Below are 21,138 nucleotides of genomic sequence, written 5' to 3'. Positions count from 1 at the left end.
TATAAACAAAGTCAGTGTGCATAGCACTGATAATATGGTTCCATTTCAAAAAGGTCATGAATTAACATGTACAGCCATAGCCATAAAGGGAAGCATGTAATTGTGTGTTCTCTTATTGCCCTGTGATAACCTGTGCTGCTCTTCAGGCTTCCACCACACCAACGCCCACTACTTTTGAATACAAAGTATTGCTGGAGGGGATACGTGTGCTGTATCTCAATGTTCTGTCTGGGACATTTCTGTAAAAACCACGATCAGTTTTAAGACTGCATCAGAGCAGTAACGTTCTTGTTTCTGTAGAAAGCACTAAGACTATGGGTCGCATCATTTGGGGGGATACTCGTAACTTTTACAGGTGTTGGACCATGGAGAAGTTCAGCTGAGCAGAGCCTAAGCTCTGGATTTTAATTTGAATGAATCTATTTAATTTTCAAGTTTGCAAAATTTATGGGAAAACATTTTTTGATGTTGTCAGTCATGCTTCACTGTCACCGGTTTTCTCTTTGCTTTCAGAAACTCACACAGCTTTCTTTGTTCTTGATGATTTGTGGCTTTAAAAGACTCTGGCCTACAAACCACAGAAAGCTACTTTGTGCAACTGCACGCTACCTATTTGGTACCAAACTGCAGCCTGCCCTAACTAGTCTAGCAATTGAACTGTGGATGAAATCCTCAGCAGGTGTAAATAAGTGTAGCTACAGTTACTTCAGTGGAGGTATGCCCATTTATATCAGCTTAGGGTCTGGCTCTGTATGTCAGCATAGAACCCAGGCTTCAGCGAATCCAAAGGGCCATCCTTATATAAATTGTTAGAGTTGACAAAGAATTATCAGTATTTTTTAATTAAAATGTCCACTGTGACCTTGGGAGCATATTGAACATACATCAGCCTTGTCAGTTGTGACATACTTACTCTGAAATTGATGCCTACATTTTTGGATACGTTTTAAGTTTATTTCTGACCCGTTAGGACCATTGAATGAGATCCTTATCCAGTTAAAATCAGTGGCAAAACTTGCACTGACTTCATGGGGGCCAGGATTTAAAGCTGACAGATAATTTTCCGTGCATGCTAGTTTTCTCTCCAATCCAAAATGTTAACATTTCATCTAGAGCTGGGGATGAATGTGAAGTACAGTAGAGGCCTGATCCTGCAAGTCCTCAAGCTCAAGAACGCCACATATGGATGACCTGTGGGATCAAGCCCTCGATCATTGTCCATAGTGGGCCAGACTTGACCTGTTAGACACCACCTCCATGAGTGGTGGTAGCTATGTCAGCAGGAGAAGCTCTCCCGCTGACATAGCACTGTGCATACCACAACTTATGCCGGCTAAAATTATGTCACTCGGGAGGGGATTGGGGTGTGTTTTTTCACACCCCTGAGCGACATAAGTTTTGCCGACATAAGTGGTACTGTAGACATGGCCTTAGGAAGGGGGATGCTCAGGGAACTGGAGCAGCTGGACTCTGAAGTGGCTGCTAGAGTCCCCTGGGAGAGGAGGCAGTGGAAACCTACTGGGGAAAGGGCCTCTGGGAGGCAGTGCTCTGTTAAAAGAGCACAAAAGAATCCTGCCATAGACCCTGAAATATGGGTAAATGAAAGGCAAAGGGGAAAAATCTCATGGACACTATAGCACAGGGTGGTCTGAGGAACTCTTCTGTGGCTTCTGCTTATGTTTGGAAAATAAAACTGCCTGAAAAGAGAGACTGCATGTGGCAGTGGGTGCTTCACCAGCTTGGGAAAAGCTAGCACCTTACAAACTCCCATTAAATACAGAGACTCAGTGGGAGCTGCATTGGGCTCCTAGAGAGTTTGCAGCCTTATTACTTAGCTCGTATATAGCCCTCTCACCCATATTATTATTTATGCATTTGTATTATTGTTCTGCCTACGAGCCCGTTATGGACCAGGACCACATTGTGCTAGGCGCTGTGAAACTTAGAACAAAATGACAGTCCCTGCCCGAAAGAGCTTACAATCTAAATACAATACTAAAAACAATAGATGGATACAGACAGACACAGATGAAGGAATACAAGTCAACAATGAGACAATATTGGTCAGCATGATAGGCAGTGGCCCCAATACATTAGCAGCAGCATATAGATCTCAAAGCATTTGTCAAGCTAGCACCTAAATAAAGAAGTGTCATAATAATTCATAGCACAGAGAGCTAGTTAAATAAATAGTCATTTATGATTATAGTTTGCTATGATTTGGTAATTACCATATTTTGGAAAGCCCGGTAGTATCTATAATTATTTGTTTACTTTTTATGTAAAATCTTCCAGAATGATGAAAGTCTTTTGCTTATTTGTTTATAATTGAAAGGAGCAGGTTAATTTGGGGAAAATGTTTGGCTTTTTTCACTATGCTCCTCTGCTGAGAATTTTTTTATTTATACAATTTCTGTCAAGGATCCTAATTAAACTTTAATGTCCGTCTTTTAAACACCTGGAAACTGGAGTTTCTTATACCAGCAGTGTCATAGCTGTAGTTACATGTCACATACTTCCTATTTTGGGGTATGTTTGTTTTCAAGTCAGAGAGAATGATAAATGATCAATCCATTCTTTAACTGTAGAACAGGACAGATTCGAAACTCAGGTCTACAGGCAGAACCCTGTTTGAACTAGCTTGTGCTCCAGGTAGTTTGTGGGAAGCTTGAGAACTTTAATCCCAAAGTGATCTGTGTCTCTCCATGTTTATGAGCATGTAACTAGTCATTCCCATTTCAGTTTCTCCAAATGGCTAATACGCATCATGTCATTTGTTTGTTGCAAACTATTGTATAAAAATAGAATAGAAACCATACATGGGAAATGTCACTATAATTAGGATGATGTATCTTTTTTTTAAAGATCAGTTTTGTAAATAAGCATCAAGAGTCATCCACTTATAAAAACATATGGGAATGCTAAAGAAATGGAATAAAATGTAACATGGTCCTCTTCAAATGTACTTTGGCCCTCTGCATCAGAAACCGTACCAGGACTGAGCACCATGTAGTTTTGCAGCAGAAGCGGAAAGGAACTTTTCCAGTTCTTTTTTGTCTTAATCATTTATATTATAGCAGCATCTGGAAAACTGGAATTTGATTTGTATTTGGGACTGAATACAAAGTAGCCTCAGTATTTGTTTCCATGAATGTTTTTGAGGAGAGAAGAACTCTCCGTTCCATTGCATTTGGGTCTAGTACAATGCAGGGTCCTATTAAATAGCCAGAGATTATGGTTAAGTCCAACTCTGAGGTTTGAAATGGCGACACTTATTTTAGGAACTAAGCGTGGTAGGATCAGGTCAGATAGACTAAATCCCATATAGCTTACTATGGAGGGAGGGGGGTCTTTTTGTGGACAAAACTGTGAAGTAAGAGATTCTCTATACTCTGCATGGACAGTAAAGATCCCATGGCAGTTTTCATAAGAGTAAATGTTTGACTTGGTGCCCTAAGCTAAAATCCTCCCACCAACCACTCATGCACTGTTGTGCAAGGTATGATGTGTAAGCAATTGTTTGCTGTCCTCCAACCCAGACTCAAGTGCATTTTATTGGTGCTATTTGTATCTATTGAGGTTTGCAACAGTGGGATACTTCAGGATCATAGAATCATAGAATATCAGGGTTGGAAGGGACCTCAGGAAGTCATCTAGTCCAACCCCCTGCTCAAAGCAGGACCAATCCCCAATTAAATCATCCCAGCCAGGGCTTTGTCAAGCCTGACCTTAAAAACTTCTAAGGAAGGAGATTCTACCACCTCCCTAGGTAACGCATTCCAGTGTTTCACCACCCTCCTAGTGAAAAAGTTTTTCCTAATCTCCAACCTAAACCTCCCCCACTGCAACTTGAGACCATTACTCCTTGTCCTGTCCTCTTCTACCACTGAGAATAGTCTAGAACCATCCTCTCTGGAACCACCTCTCAGGTAGTTGAAAGCAGCTATCATTCTTCTCTTCTGCAGACTAAACAATCCCAGTTCCCTCAGCCTCTCCTCATAAGTCATGTGTTCCAGACCCCTAATCATTTTTGTTGCCCTTCGCTGGACTCTCTCCAATTTATCCACATCCTTCTTGTAGTGTGGGGCCCAAAACTGGACACAGTACTCCAGATGAGGCCTCACCAATGTCGAATAGAGGGGGACGATCACATCCCTCGATCTGCTGGCTATGCCCCTACTTATACATCCCAAAATGCCATTGGCCTTCTTGGCAACAAGGGCACACTGCTGACTCATATCCAGCTTCTCGTCCACTGTCACCCCTAGGTCCTTTTCCGCAGAACTGCTGCCTAGCCATTCGGTCCCTAGTCTGTAGCTGTGCATTGGGTTCTTCTGTCCTACGTGCAGGACCCTGCACTTATCCTTATTGAACCTCATCAGATTTCTTTTGGCCCAATCCTCCAATTTGTCTAGATCCCTCTGTATCCTATCCCTGCCCTCCAGTGTATCTACCACTGCTCCTAGTTTAGTATCATCCACAAATTTGCTGAGAATGCAATCCACACCATCCTCCAGATCATTTATGAAGATATTGAACAAAACCGGCCCCAGGACCGACCCCTGGGGCACTCCACTTGACACTAGCTGCCAACTAGACATGGAGCCATTGATCACTACCCGTTGAGCCCGACAATCTAGCCAACTTTCTACCACCTTATAGTGCATTCATCCAGCCCATACTTCTTTAACTTGCTGACAAGAATACTTGAGATGAATGAATGTAAAATATATTGATGCTACTATATAGCTGTTTCTTGGTTTAGACTTAGATTTTAAGCTTTTAGGGCTAGGGACCTTCTGTTTGGGGTGTGTGTGTAATGAACTTTTAGTTTAATTCCCCTTGTTAGACCTATAGGAAGTTTTTGGGAGGAAGGGGTCGGGGAGAGAAGACATATATAACATTTATAACATTTTTGTTATTCGCAAGGAGAGATAGCACACAATGCCATAAAAAGTTGTATAGAATAGCAAAGAAGCACTTATATTTTTAACATTTCTTTAAATCATAACATCTGAATAAAAGTAATCTTTCAACAGAAGTAAATCTAAGCTAAAACACAAGTAATACATAATTCATAAAATAAGATCTAAAAGAAATGTAATACCCAAGTATGCATCTCTTGAAACCAATCACAGCAAGCATGTAACAGTTCACCGAGACACAGACAGCTTGCATGTAGACCACAATGGCTCCTCCAAGTCTACAGGTAGTTGACTTTTTCAGTAGCGATTAAAATTATTAACGCCTTTTGGTTAACTGACTTTACAGAGCACAATTAAAAATTATCTCCGAGGATGCCTTAATCTTCAGTAAGACAATGGTCTGTTTGTTGCATGGTGTCTTGTCACTCTTAGTTATTTGTTTTTTCTTTGCTCTAAGGAAGGTTTGGGGAGGGGAAAAATCCATTTTATAGTAGATAGTTAATTCTGCCCTGTGCCTTTATTCTGTGTCCTTATGACACTATCAACACAGTGGGGCTCAAACAGTTTTGTCATCAATGTTAATTGAAACCGTAACTTCCCATTGCACTGGGTTGCATCACAGCGTATGTTATTTAAGTATGTCACTGAACTGTCATCAAGTTCTGATGAAATACAGAGCCAGCGGCACTGAAACTTGAATACACTCTACAGAAGCACGACCAGTTTGACTCTGTTTTACTTTTACACACCAGGCCACAAAACTTTATGGGCCAAATTCAGTCCTGGTACAAGTCCCATTCCGTTCACTGGGAACTTCTCTAAACTCCCTGCTATGCATATATGGTGTTCAGGCTGCACTGACCTTTTGGAATGTGCCTGGTGTGCATGGCCTGTTCACTTGGCTGGTGTATGCGGAGTAGAGGGGTAGTCGTGTGTAGAGTGCCTATTAGTGGGGAAACACCTTTAAAAATATGTCCTTTTTAAGGTGTCTTAAATTAGGCCCCCAAAATCAATAGTCACTTTTGAAAGTTTTGGCCCAATGTTCCCTGTAGCTAATCCGCTACCGTGTCGTCCCCTGCAAACATCCTAAGTTTCATGAGCTAGTGTAATAAGTGTCCTGACTCTGGATTTATGTCTTTTCTCATTAGGTCTCTCTGTCCATTGGTATGCAAGTGGACATATTCCCCAGACAAGGGCTGGGATGATAGCTTCTGGAAGGTGATTGGTTTAGAAGATTTGGTGGCAGATAAGTATGAAAAAATTGGTAAATGAAGTTATTTTAAAAATTAAATCCATATCCTGTATTATTGTTTATTAGTTTTGTCAGCAGAAAACTATCAGGCCTTACTGAAACTAGAGATGAATGGGCAAAAAACTATAAGATTGGGTGCCCGCTGGTATATCTCCCAAGTACACTCTCTACCTGTGGATGTCATGAAATGTAGTGGTGGATGTCTTGTGATACAGAATTATTAATGTTGCTGGAAGAATCACTTTGGGAAAGCTATTCTGAAAAGCATGACATCATCACATTGGCCAGTCAGCATTGTTTGATGGTTTGATATCATTTGCTGATGTACTTGATGTACTTGAGATGAGGAGAAGCATGAGCACAGGAATTGCTCACTCCTGAAAATTCCAGGACTGATACCAACTTTCCTTGTGGCTTTAACAAAATCATGTAGGTCAAAATGTTCAAACGTTCACTAATTTCCACTAAACTATTCCGCTCTTGAGAGACATAGTGGCAGGTCTTGATTTTTTCAAAGATGATACCTACTGACCTCTCCCATCAACTTCACCTGGAGTTGTGGCCGCACTCCTGAAAATCAGGGCCAAATGGTTTCAAAATGTCCATCCTAAAATTGAGCTATTTCTATAGCAGGCACAGAAGAATATGGGAACCTTAGCTCTTGAATTTGTTCAGTAAGCTTCTGACACTGGGGCACCAGCCACTGTGCCAGTGAAGATAATGATAATGGCTTAAGCTATTGTTACCATATTTTGTGACCAGCACCAACCATGCTTATGAAAGCTTTTGAGAAAGACCTTTCTCTGCTTTGTAGTGTCTTCATGGGGCTGTTTTACTTGCTCAGGGCCTAAGTTTAATTAGAATGTTAGCCTTGTAACAATATCTACAGCAAATATTCATTAAAAATCCATAATGTTAATTTACCAGAAAATTTACAGGGTAACTTTATTAGACTTTCTCTGTTAAGTTAATGGACTTTTAATGGATGTCCTAAGCAGACATGTCATTAACAAGAATATTATGGTACACGAATTAAAATATGTCCATTCATCAAAGTTAATCATCTGAAATTTCCTCTAGATTTTTTTTAAATGTCTGGCACTTTGAACAAGTTTCTACAACAGTTGCAGTGTAGTAACATGAAATAGAAATAATTTAGGAATGACTTGATAGCAGCAATGCAATCTGTAAATCTTTCCAGTAGTCACAAATGGATGCTTTAAGTAACATTCAGGCCTCTATGAAAGCCTCCCCTGTATAGCTTTCAACATCTCCACTGCTCATTAAAACATTTATACTATGGTATAAACCCTGTTAACAGATTTGAGCATTTAGTATTTTGAGATTTTTAGCATAAATACAATTCCTATAACTCCGACCAGATGTAGCTTTTAGCAGATCGTTACTAAGCTAAAAGAACACATGCTGTAAATAAATGTTTGACCAGAAAAACTGAACACCTCAGCAGCTGATGGTCTCATGGAAGAATATTTTTTAAATAAATTATTTATGAAGTGTAAGCTAAGGATCAAATACAATATTTATATGGTGCATTTCAAGGACAGTGCAAAGCAATTTACCATTTTAAGTAACTAAACATGCATGTTTCAAATGATAAAGTAACCTTCAATAAAAAGGGCATGGTTGTAATGATGGAAACCACATAAAAATGAGCAACACAAGTATCAGAACTTAGAAGGGCTAAAATCTTAAATTTCAAATATAATAATGTTTACATTTCTCTTTTCTTTGAAACCGGGCGTTCACGGATGAACTACAGAGGAAATTGGAATCTGTTTTTCTCATTCAAACAGAGGAACACAGTGCTCTGTAAGTGGTTCCATTGACTTCAGTAGGACTACTGCTGGAGTAGTGTGCTACTCCCTAGGAGGCAGAGAGACAGAACCTGGCCCATAGTATTTAAAAGAAATTGTGTGATGGAACCTCAACGCTTCCCATAAAAGCAGCACATACGGATAAAATGCTCATACACGCCACATATCGGGTGCGAGTGTAAGAGTTACTTAGAGCCAAATTCTGATACCTTTGCTCACAATGCATAGTATTTTGCTCCTTATGCAGTTACCTTGCTTTTAATGGGGCTATCCGAGGAATAAAATGTTATTCAGTGTGAGTAATGGTATCAGATCCTTGCCGAAGTGATCGGGAAGCTATGGCCACTCCTACAAGTTTTATCTAAATGAGCTTTTAAACAAAAAGAACCCCAAAACTGTTGAGCTTATTGAATTTAGCCCTGTGTTAAGGTCTCAGGGTTATATACTGGCTGTCCCTGTGTGGATGCATGAAAGAAGGAAGAGGGAGTAAGGAGCCCTCTGTGTTAACAGAAACATGGAGGAAGGAGATGAAGTGTACCAATGACTGCTCCTCTGCAACTGAAGGAAATTGATCTTGTGGGCTATGCCCATTAGATCTTAATGGATGGTTTCAGCTCAGTGCTTCAGAAACAGCCATTCTAAGGTCCATGCGATATGCTCTGGGGAGAAATTCTTTCCTGGCCTTCCCATTTTTATTACTGTCATTCCCAGAAGTGCTGCTCCTGGACAACGTACTTCCAGGAATTGGGTTACAGAGCCAGAAACTTCAATTCTCTGGAATGGCATCACAGTTCATGAGCTATTTTTTCTCAGAGGGTGTGCAGGCTGAGCACACAGGCTGATTGCATTGTTTGGCTGGGGAGAAGGTTGGATAAAGCAGTTGGGATGACCTCAGCTGTCCCTTTCTTTATTTCACTTATTTAAGGCCTTCAGCACTGCCTGGATCTAGCTACCCCTCAGTTGACACTTTGCCTCCCTGCCGCAAACTTCAGCTGGACTGTAGGACTGCGAACCCCCAATAATAGCACTATCTTGTAGTGTGCAAGACTCTTGGTTACTTTGTTGGTGCCCGTATTGATTTTAAGTAGGGAAATAGAATCTACTGTATATAGACTTGGTTCCATAGAAGTAAATGGAAGTTCTGCCATTGAGTGCAATGTGAACATGATCAGGCCCTATGTGCCCTTTAATTCTGTCTGCATTTATGCTATTTCTGCAGGACACAATCCTGCTGCAAGGTGCTGAACGTCCTCAGCTCCCATCGACTTCAACAAACGGAATAAATTCCTGAGCAGGTGTTTGCCAAAGATCCTGCATGCATATAGTTTGCAGTGTTGTTGTAGTCGTGTTGGTCCTAGGGTATGAGATACAGGTGGGTGAGGTAATATCTTTTATTGGACCAAGTTCTGTTGGTAGAAGAGTCTCGTCAACCCATAGGCCTTGGCCCAATAAAAGATATTACCTCACCCACCTTCTCTCTCCCGTATGTAAGGCCCTCCTTGAATTGCAGGGTGATGGTCAAAAACTTGCAGCTGAGTTGCGGACAAGGCATGGAAAATTGTGGGGAACTAATAATGGACCTTATTATTTGCGGTAGTAAAGTCCATTGTTACTTTTGTGTGATGGCAACCTGGGGCTGAGAGCAGGGGTTCCCACAGTCAAAATTGCAGCGGAAGCCTAATATGGCGGAATCTGCCATTTCCGCGGTATCGCAAGTTAAGTAGGGCCTTACTTATATGCATACAGTAAAAGTTATGCTTGACCCAAGTAGGGGAACAGGCAGTAGGTCAAAGTATCAGTGCAAACCCAGGAGCTCTGGAGATCGTAAAACCAACCTAGAAAGCAATAAGGAGGAGACAAGAAATGGGACACTGTCAAGTTCTTCTTAAGTAAATCAAATTCCCCTAATAGAATTTCCCATTTGCTCTAGCGCACAATGTAGCCAGAACTCCAGACCTCTATTCAAGGTTTGTTTCTCCTAAATTCTTATGTGAACTTACTGTAGTTTAATGCCACCCCAATCCCACAGAAAGAGAGAGACTGGCATTTTACTTAAACACGTTTAATGCGATTTGCTTAAAATCTTATCAGCACTAAACGGTAATAGTCATTTTGTTGTCAAACAAAACAAAAAACAGAGGAAAATTAGCGGAGCCTTCTTTTATTGTTTACAGAAGCGAATTGTTGCTACTGAATGTAGAATAGGCAAACACAACATGTTTTTCTAATCTCTGATGAGAACAATATTACATCCAATGAGAGGAAACTATAGCTGGATAGTTATGACTGGAATATACAAGTTTTTTTCAAGTGCCCTTAACTTTCAGGACATTGAAAAGAATTTGTGGAAATTACTGTATGTTCTGAACTAGCACATATTATAAAATGTATTTTTAAAGGGCAAGATATTTAATGTATCCACAGTGTTGCTGGTGGTTTCATGTAATACGCTCCTTTTAGTTTCCTTCTAGCTTGACATGCGACCTTGTTGAAAAGAGACCCTTCACTGCTGGGCTTTAGGATCTCCCATGAATCTTTCCCACATCAAGTGGTGGTTTCTGCTGTGAAAGTACCAGCCTTCTGACCCTTTACATTACCTAGAGCAGTTTGACTTTGCAGGGAATCCACACAATAGGCTCCTGTGGTCACTTCTGCATGTCTAGAATTTACTGATCACATTGTTGAAGGTGTAGATTCGTACGTAGAGTTGCTGCAAACTTTATTGACCCCATTAATGTGCCCACTGCAAACGAACAGTAGAAGACAGCTTGCATCAAAAACCCCCAAAGGCACTAGCACTTATCTGCTGTGGTGAGATTGCATGATGAGCATCTTTTTGTGACATTCTAAAACCTAGAAAGACATTAGCAATTCTATTAAAAGGACTGTAGTACATGAAAATTTAGGTATTGAATTGTACAATCTATTGGTGGGGGGTGGGAGGACAGGGAAGCTTGATAAATTTTCACCACCATCTCCTACTTCAGGGGCTACTTAAGGGACCAAATAATTTTGTATTGTATCGTAATAATTTATGCCTAACCTTTCCCATCCACCTCTTACCCCCCAGAGGATGGTGCATTTGTCTCAGAGAAGAAAATATTGTCGATATTGTAGAATAGTTATGTCTGTTGGTGTAGTAACTTGTGTTTTGATGTTGACATATTGTAGTGATACTTTATAAATAGAAGTTTATTGTCTCTTCATCTGTGATAGAGCTACACGCTGATTTTACTATATTTATCTTCAAACCAAACTTAACACTCTGAAACATAGTCCTTCTGTCTGCTGAAAGATTATACAATCCTATTTCCCAATATTTTAAGAACCAGCTGTAAATAGAAACCTGTGGTCAGATATTCAAAGGTGTTTAGGTACCTAAAGATGCACATAAGCACTTAGTGGGATTTTCAAAAGCACCTAAGCTGGTTAGGGTCCTAAGTCTTATTGATTTCAGTGTGAGGTGCCTAACCTGGTCAGGTGCTGTAGAAAATCCTGCTAGGTGCTTAAATACCTCTGAAAATCTGGACCTTGCGCAAGTCACTCGTCCGCTTTTCAACCCAGCTATAGAATAGCATGAAGAGCAGGACTTCACTGAAAACCAGATTTTCCAAGAGAGCTGACTTCTCCCAGATAAACTAGACCACTGGGGGAAAAGAATGCTTAGAGAGGGATACTTAACAGTAGCTCCTGGAATCAAGGGAAACGTAAGAGAGATATTAATCCTTTGTAATCTGGACCCATGTCAGGTAACTGGGTCCATGAAATAAAGACCAGCATCTTTTGTATGTAACCTATTTATCACAGATAGTATCCATAGACTTTAAGTCCTGAAATTAACATGTTTATAAAGATGATTGTTGCATAACACCAATGTCATCATCTACGTAGGATTTTAGGAAAGGAATGGGGTCTTGTGGTTAAAACATAGGACTGGGAAACCTGGAGATTTTAGTTTTATCCTTGACATTACTCCAAGCTTCCTTTGGGCAGGTTACTTAACTTATCTCAGCCTCTGTTTCCTCATCTGTAAATACAATAGTAATACTTCTTCGAAGGGATCATCCTGGGTTTCACCAGCCTATACTGAGACTGGGAGAATTCATTCATCTCTTAGATTTTTGACCCTGCAGGGTATAACGTGAGCCAGGATCCCTACTGGCCATTATGCTTTCCTGTATATAAATCCCATCCTCCAAATGCTTCACCCAATTCCTTCGTGACTGTGGTCAATGGAGGAATGCCCAGTCCTCCACGATTTCAGCACTGCATCAGCCTGTCTCCACGGTCACTTTCTGTCATTTTTAACCGTGTCCAGCTGATTCTCAGATGGTTTTTGAGTTGACGCGAAAGCTTTTTTTTTTTTTTCCCCCGGTGCTCCCTGCCTATTTTTTAAGTGCTGCGGTGCTTGGGCTCATCAGTGTGAAACTATGCCTCTGTGTTTCAGTGCAAAGCCTGGCACACTGCAGCCCTTCCTTGGCATTTTGGCACTCAACTTCAGAGCTTTGGAGTTTTTTAACCTCAGTGCTTTGATGCATAGCCTTGGACACTTTGGCTCACTGCTTTGGCACACTGCCTTTGGGATCCTTGAATAGAAGGATCCACAGAAGAGCAAAGCAGGGTAGTTGTTTTTCTAAAAGTCATGCCATCCAAAGTTATTTCATTTGCAGCACTTGCTCTTAGACTGAGAATAAATACAGCTTTGGGCATACGCAAGAGAGCTCGCACCCTCAGTGACTGAAGCTGTTTTCTCACTATGTACAAGTTAAAAAAGCTTGGAGCTAAATTTTCAAACACAGGTGTCTAAGGGCTTATCTACACCATGTGGCAAAGGGCACCAGAGGGGTTTGATTTGTAAAGCTTGCTTACATGCTAACTGTCCCATCCTGGTGCGCTCTAAAAGGTACCCAATTTGCATTAATGTACCTTCTTAGCGCACACAAGCAGGGTCTACGTGGGGCAGTTACAGTGCAGTGCATTAGAGTATTTTACACCCCTTGACTGTGCTATGCCGGCGCCATGTAGACAAATCCTAAGTTGTGCGCCTTCACGCATTCAAGTGAGTAACAGAGATTTTTCTACTGGTTATTTGAGCGTGAAAATGGTAGGTGGATAAATGTGTCATTGCTTTTCAAGCACCTACTTCCATATGCAGAAATATGGTTATTGCACACATCTCCAGGTGGTGCTGTTACACGTATTCTTCTAAATTCTTGTTCTAAGTTCTTGCAACCAAGTTTGTCTCTTGGAAAGAAATGCTGCTGTTTTTGTTTGGGTTATGCAGAGGGAGTGTCAGGAGAACATGTTCTCTTCCATAGTCTCTGATTAGAGTTAATTCTTGAGGCAGAGTTGCTCCTGGAAACTGGGCATTGGTGTTGGGCTGAGATTCCTGAAAGAAGGTTTTGCCCTGCTTGTTGTTTGAGCACCTCATTTCAGGACTGTTGTATATGTGTAAACAAAGCAAGTTACACTGAGGATAGCCAGACTCTGCATCACTGATTTTTCCTCCACTGGGAAGCCAACCCAGCCATCAGCTGCCACTTGACAGAGGGATGACACTTACATTAGAATGGGACACTGGTGTCAGAAAAAAGAGAAGCAATATACATTTATGTATGCCAAATGGGTAATTGCATGACCAGACATATAATTGTTTGTTCGCTATTACCTGTATTTTGTTGGGTGCAGCTTACATGCCTTTGTTTGAAAAGGGGACCCTTTGGATTTTCAGTTTGCTTGTGGACATATAGGAAGGAATACACAGCTGACACACTACCAGCAATGGTACCTTAACAAAAAAACCATAAATAGGGAAGAGACCCGTACTGCTGAATAAAGATGGAGAGCTACATTCTTCCTTGCATTGTTTTTTTTACACAAGGGCAAGGACACTATCAGTTCGCATTCATGGAGTTTCCTCTTCATTCTTATACCTGGTGGAGGAGAAGTTCTGTTCTTATGCCTCCCATTCTCAAAAAGGGAAGAAAATTCCCCCCACCCCAGATTCAGTCGAGGACAGGGCCACTATACAGAGCCTCTTCATAAAAACAACAAGGAGTCCGGTGGCACCTTAAAGACTAACAGATTTATTTGGGCATGAGTGTTCGTGGGTAAAAAACTGACTTCTTCAGATGCATGGAGTAAAACTTACAGATGCAGGCATTATTATACTGACACATGAAGAGAAGGGAGTTACCTTACAAGTGGAGAACTGGTGTTGACAGGGCCAGTTCAGTCAGGCTGGATGTGGTCCACCCCCAATAATTGAGGAGGAGGTGTCAATACCAAGAGAGGGAAAATTGCTTTTGTAGTGAGCCAGCCACTCCCAGTCCCTATTCAAGCCCAAATTAATGGTGTTAAATTTGCAAATGAATTGTAGCTCTGCAGTTTCTCTTTGAAGTCTGTTTTTGAAGTTTTTTTGTTGAAGTATGGCTACTTTTAAATCTATTATAGAATGTCCAGGGAGGTTGAAGTGTTCTCCTACTGGCTTTTGTATGTTACCATTCCTGATGTCTGATTTGTGTCCATTTATTCTTTTATGTAGAAACTGTCCGGTTTGGCCCGTTTACATGGCAGAGGGGCATTGCTGGCATATATCACATTAGTAGATGTGGAGGTGAATGAGCCCCTGATGGTGTGGCTGATGTGGTTGGGTCCTCTGATGGTGTTGCTAGAGTAGATATGGGTCAAAGTAGACAACGGGGTTTGTTGCAGGGATAGGTTCCTGGGTTAGTGTTTCTGTGGTGTGGTGTGTAGTTGCTGCTGAGTATTTGCTTCAGGGTGGGGGGCTCTCTGTAAGCGAGGACTGGCCTGCCTCCCAAAATCTGTGAGAATGAGGGATCATTTTCCAGGATAGGTTGTAGACCACTGATGATGTGCTGGAGAGGTTTTAGCTGGGGGCTGAACTGATGGTCAGTGGTGGTCTTTTATTTTCTTTGTTGGGCCTCTCCTGTAGTAAGTGACTTCTGGGTACCTGTCTCACTCTGTCAGTCTGTTTCCTCACTTCCCCAGGTGGGTATTGTAGTTTTAAGAATGCTTGATAAAGATCTTGTAGGTGTTTGTCTCTGTCTGAGGGATTGGAGCAAATTCGGTTGTATCTTAGGGCTTGGCTGTAGACAATGGATCGTGTGATGTGTCCTGGATGGAAGCTGGAGGCGTGGAGGTAAGTATAGTGGTCAGTAGGTTTCCGGTATAGGGTGATGTTTATGTGACCATCACTTATTTGCACTGTAGTGTCCAAGAAGTGGATCTCTTCTGTGGACTGGTCCAGGCTGAGGTTGATGGTGAGGTGGAAATTGTTGAAATTCAGGTGAAATTCTTCAAGGGCCTCCTTCCCATGGGTCCATATGATGAAGATGTTATCAATGTAGTGCAAGTAGAGGAGGGGCTCTAGGGGACGAGAGCTGAGGAAGTGTTGTTCTAAGTCAGACATAAAAATGTTGGCATACTGTGGGGCCATGCGGGTATCCATAGCAGTGCCGCTGACTTGAAGGTACAAATTATCCCCAAAACTGAAATGGTTGTGGGTGAGGACAAAGCCACAAAGCTCAGCCACCAGGTGTGCCATGGCCTCATCAGAGATACTGTTCCTGACAACTTGTGGTCCATCTTCGTGTGGAATATTGGTGTAAAGAGCTTCTACGTCCATGGTGGTCAGGATGGTGTTTTCAGGAAGATCACCAATGCATTGTAGTTTCCTCAGGAAGTCGGTGGTGTCTCAAAGATAGCTAGGAGTGCTGGTAGCGTAGGGTCTACACCATCTGCTCAAGGAACTACACCATCTGCTCAAGAAACTCCCTGCTATAGCACAGGAATCTACACAGACACATCCCTAGAACCGAGACCAGGGGTATTCTATCTGCTACCCAAGATCCATAAACCTGCAAACCGTGGATGCCCCATCATCTCAGGCATTGGCAGTCTTAGAGCAGGATTATCTGGCTATATGGATTCTCTCCTCAGACCCTGCAGAGAAACTGCAGAGCTACAATTCATTTGCAAATTTAACACCATTAATTTGGGCTTGAATAGGGACTGGGAATGGCTGGCTCACTACAAAAGCAATTTTCCCTCTCTTGGTATTGACATCTCATCAGTTGTTGAAAGTGGACCACATCCAGCCTGACTGAATTGGCCCTGTCAACACCGGTTCTCCACTTGTAAGGTAACTCCCTTCTCTTCATGTGTCAGTATAATAATGCCTGCATCTGTAATTTTCATGCCATGCATCTAAAGAATTGTTTTTTAACCCACGAAAGGTTATGCCCAAATAAATCTGTTAGTCTTTAAGGTGCCACCGGACTTCTTGTTATTTTTGTGGATACAGACTAACACGGCTACCCCTCTGATATTTGTCTTCATACTGCTTCCTGACCACATCACCACTCTGAGCCTCCCATTCCATAGGAGCTATTGTTCAGGAGTTGAGTTTCCCAGGTTCCTCTGCTGTCAGGTAACCTGACCTTCTTTTCCTCTGGAGATGGAGTTTCCATTCTAGGTTGGGTGAATTGAACTAGTAATAACTGGTGCTCCAGGGAGTTGCCATTCCACCGGCCCGGCCCCTTTCCCATCTTTTCTAAGGCTATGGAGGCCCAACACCACAGAACACATTGAGGGGCTTCCTTGAAGGTGAATGGAAGAGAAGCACGTTCCTTCATTCCAGGCATCTCTGATCTCAATCCACTGGATTCTGCTATCTGCTCACAGAACCAAAAAATCACAAGAACCTTAAATTCTGAGCTTTGCACATGATAAAGAATAGTGAGTAAAAAACAAAGTTTTCTCAAAATAGGTGATCCTATTTACATGTTCCCTCCCCGTTCCCCCGCACAATAAGTTACAATAAGCTGCAATTTCAAAAACATTCTGAAGGCCTGAATCACAGGATACTCAAGAGTTCTATACTGTCAAAATCCACAGAATTTACAAGTGAGTAGTGCTCCAAAAATGCCAACGTTTCTTTGGCTTCCTGCAATTTCAGTCCATCCCAGAGCTGTAACAACTAGAAAGGGGATGAAGTTGGCACCATACAAAGAGGTACTCTATGGTGACTCGTCCCTGAAAACCTCAGGCACTGCTTTATAATCTGTGAGTCAGCAGGAACAAGTTTGAGAGAGAATTCTTCAGAGGGATTGTCTCCTGGTAGGCTCTGTCATGCTGGTAAAGACACTGGAAGTGGAGAGGGAAGATTTAACTTACTGTCACGCTCTCATGAACCTGCATCAGCTGAAAGTAGGGAGGCTCTGCTTAACTGTTTGGTGTCATGAACAGGAACTAGGCTGAATAGACTTTCCCCTGTAGACCAAGCAAACAACTTAATTCATAAGAAAGCAGGCTGGATTTAAACTACTCTCTTGGAACTAATGTTTGTCTATAGATGTAGTCTTCATTTTTTATTTTTTGGGGGGTATTTGTTCCTTCTATATCTGACAGGTATGATTACATTCTTTCTTTCTTTCTTTCTTTCTTTCTTTCTTTCTTTCTTTCTTCATGCTGTAACTGTAAGTTGTGTTTTAGTTCATATTATGCCAACTTAAACTTTCTCTTCCTGTTAAAAATGAAATTCAGGAGCTTCCTATACTTCTCATTTTCATATTTAGTAGACAGTGAAAGTTTAAATCAACACTCTTAGCAAAACCTTGCCTACGGCAATTACCACAGTAGCATTTTAACTTTTAAACAATATAAGGAAGGAATAGAGTGTGAGAGAATAGTGGGGAAAGTGTTTCTGGAGAAATATGCCTCTTTGAGGAAAAAAGATAACTGAGTGGAGGCATTTATCTCTTGCTGCAACCTTACTCCTTCCTGTAGGCTGACCAGACAGCAGGTGTGAAAAATCGGGATGGGGGGGTAATAGGACCCTAAATAAGCCAAAGCCCCAAATGTCTGGACTGTCCCTATACAATCAGGACAGCTGGTCACCTTATCTTCCTGCCTCAACCCCTTTCCGTAGTTTTGTTCTCCTTTCATTGTCATGTCAGAAATCAGACCCAGTCCTGCAATTGCTGCTCCCTGGCAGAGCCCTTATGAATTCAATGGGACTCCATGTGGATGTAACAGTCAGCTTATCTGTTATCAGTTGTTCACATAAGAACATAAGAATGTCCATACTGGGTCAGACCAAAGGTCCATCCAGCCCAGTATCCTGTCTACCAACAGTGGCCAATGCCAGGTGCCCCAGAGGGAGTGAACCTAACAGGTAATGATCAAGTGATCTCTCTCTTGCCATCCATCCCCACCCTCTGACAAACAGAGGCTAGGGATAGGATAGGGTAACCATTCGTTACGCATTCTGGCTAATAGCCATTAATGGACTTAACCTCCATGAATTTATCCAGTTCTCTTTTAAACCCTAATTATAGTCCTAGCCTTCACAACCTCCTCAGGCAAGGAGTTCCACAGGTTGACTGTGCGCTGAGTGAAGAAGAACTTCCTTTTATTTGTTTTAAATCTGCTACCCATTAATTTCATTTGGTGGCCCCTAGTTCTTATATTATGGGAACAAGTAAATAACTTTTCCTTATTCACTTTCTCCACACCACTCATGATTTTATATACCTCTATCATATCCCCCCTTAGTCTCCTCTTTTCCAAGCTGAAAAGTCCTAGCCTCTTTAAGCTCTCCTCATTTTGTGAGCCACATAAATACATAAAATAATTGGAAGTCTTTTTGTGGGAAATGAGGTTGTGCAGACATCAGAAGCTTAGGTGAAGGATTCAAAAGGTTCTTTCAATAGCTGATTAAGTTTATTTCTTTTGGATTTGAAAAAAGTGTAATTAAATAATACTTCAAAGGAGAGCTGCTCTCACCTGCATTATTAATAAAAAAGCAATAACAGAAAGCAATCGTTTTAGTAATAATCCATAATTAATATGTGATAAATTATAAATGCACCCCAAATAGAGACTTGCACTACCCAATATCCAACAAAGTCACATAACGTATGATTTCAACAAACACCAGTCAAATGTATTGATGCCATTTGTTGACCCATAATATTCAGAGAGAACATTGATGATGATGATGTACTATAAGATGCCAGGAAACTGTGTTAAAATGCTGTGAAAATGTATCTTCGTTATTTGCAGGTGAAAGGATGGGGACAGGAAGCTGAATTCATGTCTGAATGGGCTACACTTACTTACTAAACCATCTACACATGGCTAACTCACATACGTCTAAGTAATGCTCCATCCATAAAAAGATGGTTATGCTGCACTATTTAACCCAAATCCAGTTAACCAAAGCTCCGTTGTTTCCCTCAGGGTTTGGATAGATCCTGTGCATGCCTAATAAATAAATAACAGGCAGTACTTTAGTTTTTTCTCTTCTTCTTTTGCCAGGAATGTAGGCGGCATACATGTAAATTAGCTGTCTTTCAGTCTCACGAACTGTAGACCTACTTTATTTTTCAGTTTAATGGATCAATGTCTGGTGTCCCTGTAGGTCATCTGACTTTGCCAATGCCATTACTGTAGTAGCTGAGCTGAGATGTAGTCCAGCCAGAGACCTGGCCCATAGGGGAGAATGGAGGCATGAGACATCCCAAACTACAACTTCCATAAGGTACCGGGGCAGCTCAGGCAGACGCAGATTCATGCTGAATTGACAGTTTTCCTGCTGGACAGTTGAAAATTAGAACCTTCCCAAAGAAAACTTAAATTTTGCAGAAACTGCATTTTCCATTTTAAAAAATTGGAAGGGAAAATTCCTAACCAGCTCTAGACAGATGTCCACTCATTAAGAACATTATGGTAAAAGACATTAATTTTAAATGTCGGCATAGGCTAACTAATGGACCCTTCGCTTCTAAATAAGCATGAAAATTAGGTGGTATTTTCTGGCATTATCCATTTCTCCAGTCCACTGCATCCTATTCCCTTTTGTCCTCATCCGCTGCATTTAACAATTCTTAAACAGTCACCTTAATATATATACCTTTTCTACGTCTGGATTAATAGGGTGAAGTCTGGTGTACGTACTGTGCATTAGGTAAATGTGGGTGGGTATTGCAAAAAAGTTGAGACTATTTATTCAGATGTTTACCTAGCTGTCTGAGTGCCCCTTTGGTACAAACACAGAACAAAAAAGATAATCCTTGCCCCAAAGAGCCTGCAATCTGAGTAATACTCTACCAAACATGGGCCAGGAGTAAGCCCATAGTTTAAGTGTAGTAGGATCTATGTGAATAGAAGATAGCGTTCTTTATGAAGGTCCTATGTCCTTTGACACTGTGCTTGTGCACCCTTTTATTTAACATGTAACTTTCCTGATTGATCAGTCATTTGGGCTCCTGCCTAGCACTTAGGAGACCTAGGTTCAATTCTCAGCTCCATCACCGTCTTCCTGTGTGACCTTGCCCAAGTCATTTAGTGTCTCTTTGCCTGAGTTCCCCACTGTAAAAATAAATCAAAATGGGGATAAGAACACTTCCCTACCTCACAGTGTTGTTGTAAGGATAAATACATGAAAGAGTGTGAAGTGCTTTGAGATCTACTGACGAAAAGTGCTAGGTAAGAGATATGTATTATTATTTCAAGGAAAGATCACTACATTTTACTGATTGTTTTTCAATGAACATCATTTGGAAATTCCAGTCTACTGGGGTCCAAAGTTGAGGCAGAACAGTCCTTTGGCCAGATTCATCTCCGAAGTCAGTGGAGTTAACACCAGATGAAATGTAGCTCTTTAAGTCTTCAGGTATAAAGTTAATAGAGAAAGGAAACTTCTCCTTTCGGTTTTTTATGCTTGTATTTTTTTTCTCAGTTATGCAGCCAAATACAATTAAACACAAAATACAACTGAGTTCTGCAGGTTAAAAGCTGCTCTTAAATGAGTGAATGTGTAAGAGCTGAGTTAGCTGAGGTCCCCTGCTGTGCTTTCCTTTTGTTATTTTTCAAAAGACTGGTAAGCACTAAAAAGTCTGTTTCTGTTAAATATTAGTAAGATTCCGCAATGTACATTTTGCTTACTAAAGTGGACTGAAGACGTATTGTCTGCTTCATGTATTGCGTCTGGTAAATAAGTAGTTGCTGTGGCAACTGCCTAAAAAGGTGGTGGGTCATTGGTACCACATAAATTCTTTAAACAAAACTAGATCGTAGCAAATTCCAGAGTTAGTCTTCA

At 41.2% G+C, this 21,138-nt stretch overlaps 1 protein-coding gene across 9 annotated transcripts in view; it reads left to right on the top strand.

Moving 5' to 3' along the window:
* Positions 1–21,138, top strand: part of FGGY (FGGY carbohydrate kinase domain containing) — a 261,928-nt gene that overhangs the window by 140,098 nt on the left and 100,692 nt on the right. For all 9 annotated transcript variants that reach the window (XM_077823941.1, XM_077823939.1, XM_077823938.1 and 6 more), the window contains one exon: positions 6,074–6,189. In XM_077823941.1, the coding sequence (XP_077680067.1) occupies positions 6,074–6,189 (116 nt within the window). The remainder of the gene's footprint in view (positions 1–6,073; positions 6,190–21,138) is intronic.

The sequence above is a fragment of the Eretmochelys imbricata genome, chromosome 8, assembly GCF_965152235.1.
Source record: "Eretmochelys imbricata isolate rEreImb1 chromosome 8, rEreImb1.hap1, whole genome shotgun sequence".
NCBI lineage: Eukaryota > Metazoa > Chordata > Testudines > Cheloniidae > Eretmochelys > Eretmochelys imbricata.
This window is presented reverse-complemented; position numbering and strand designations above follow the sequence as displayed.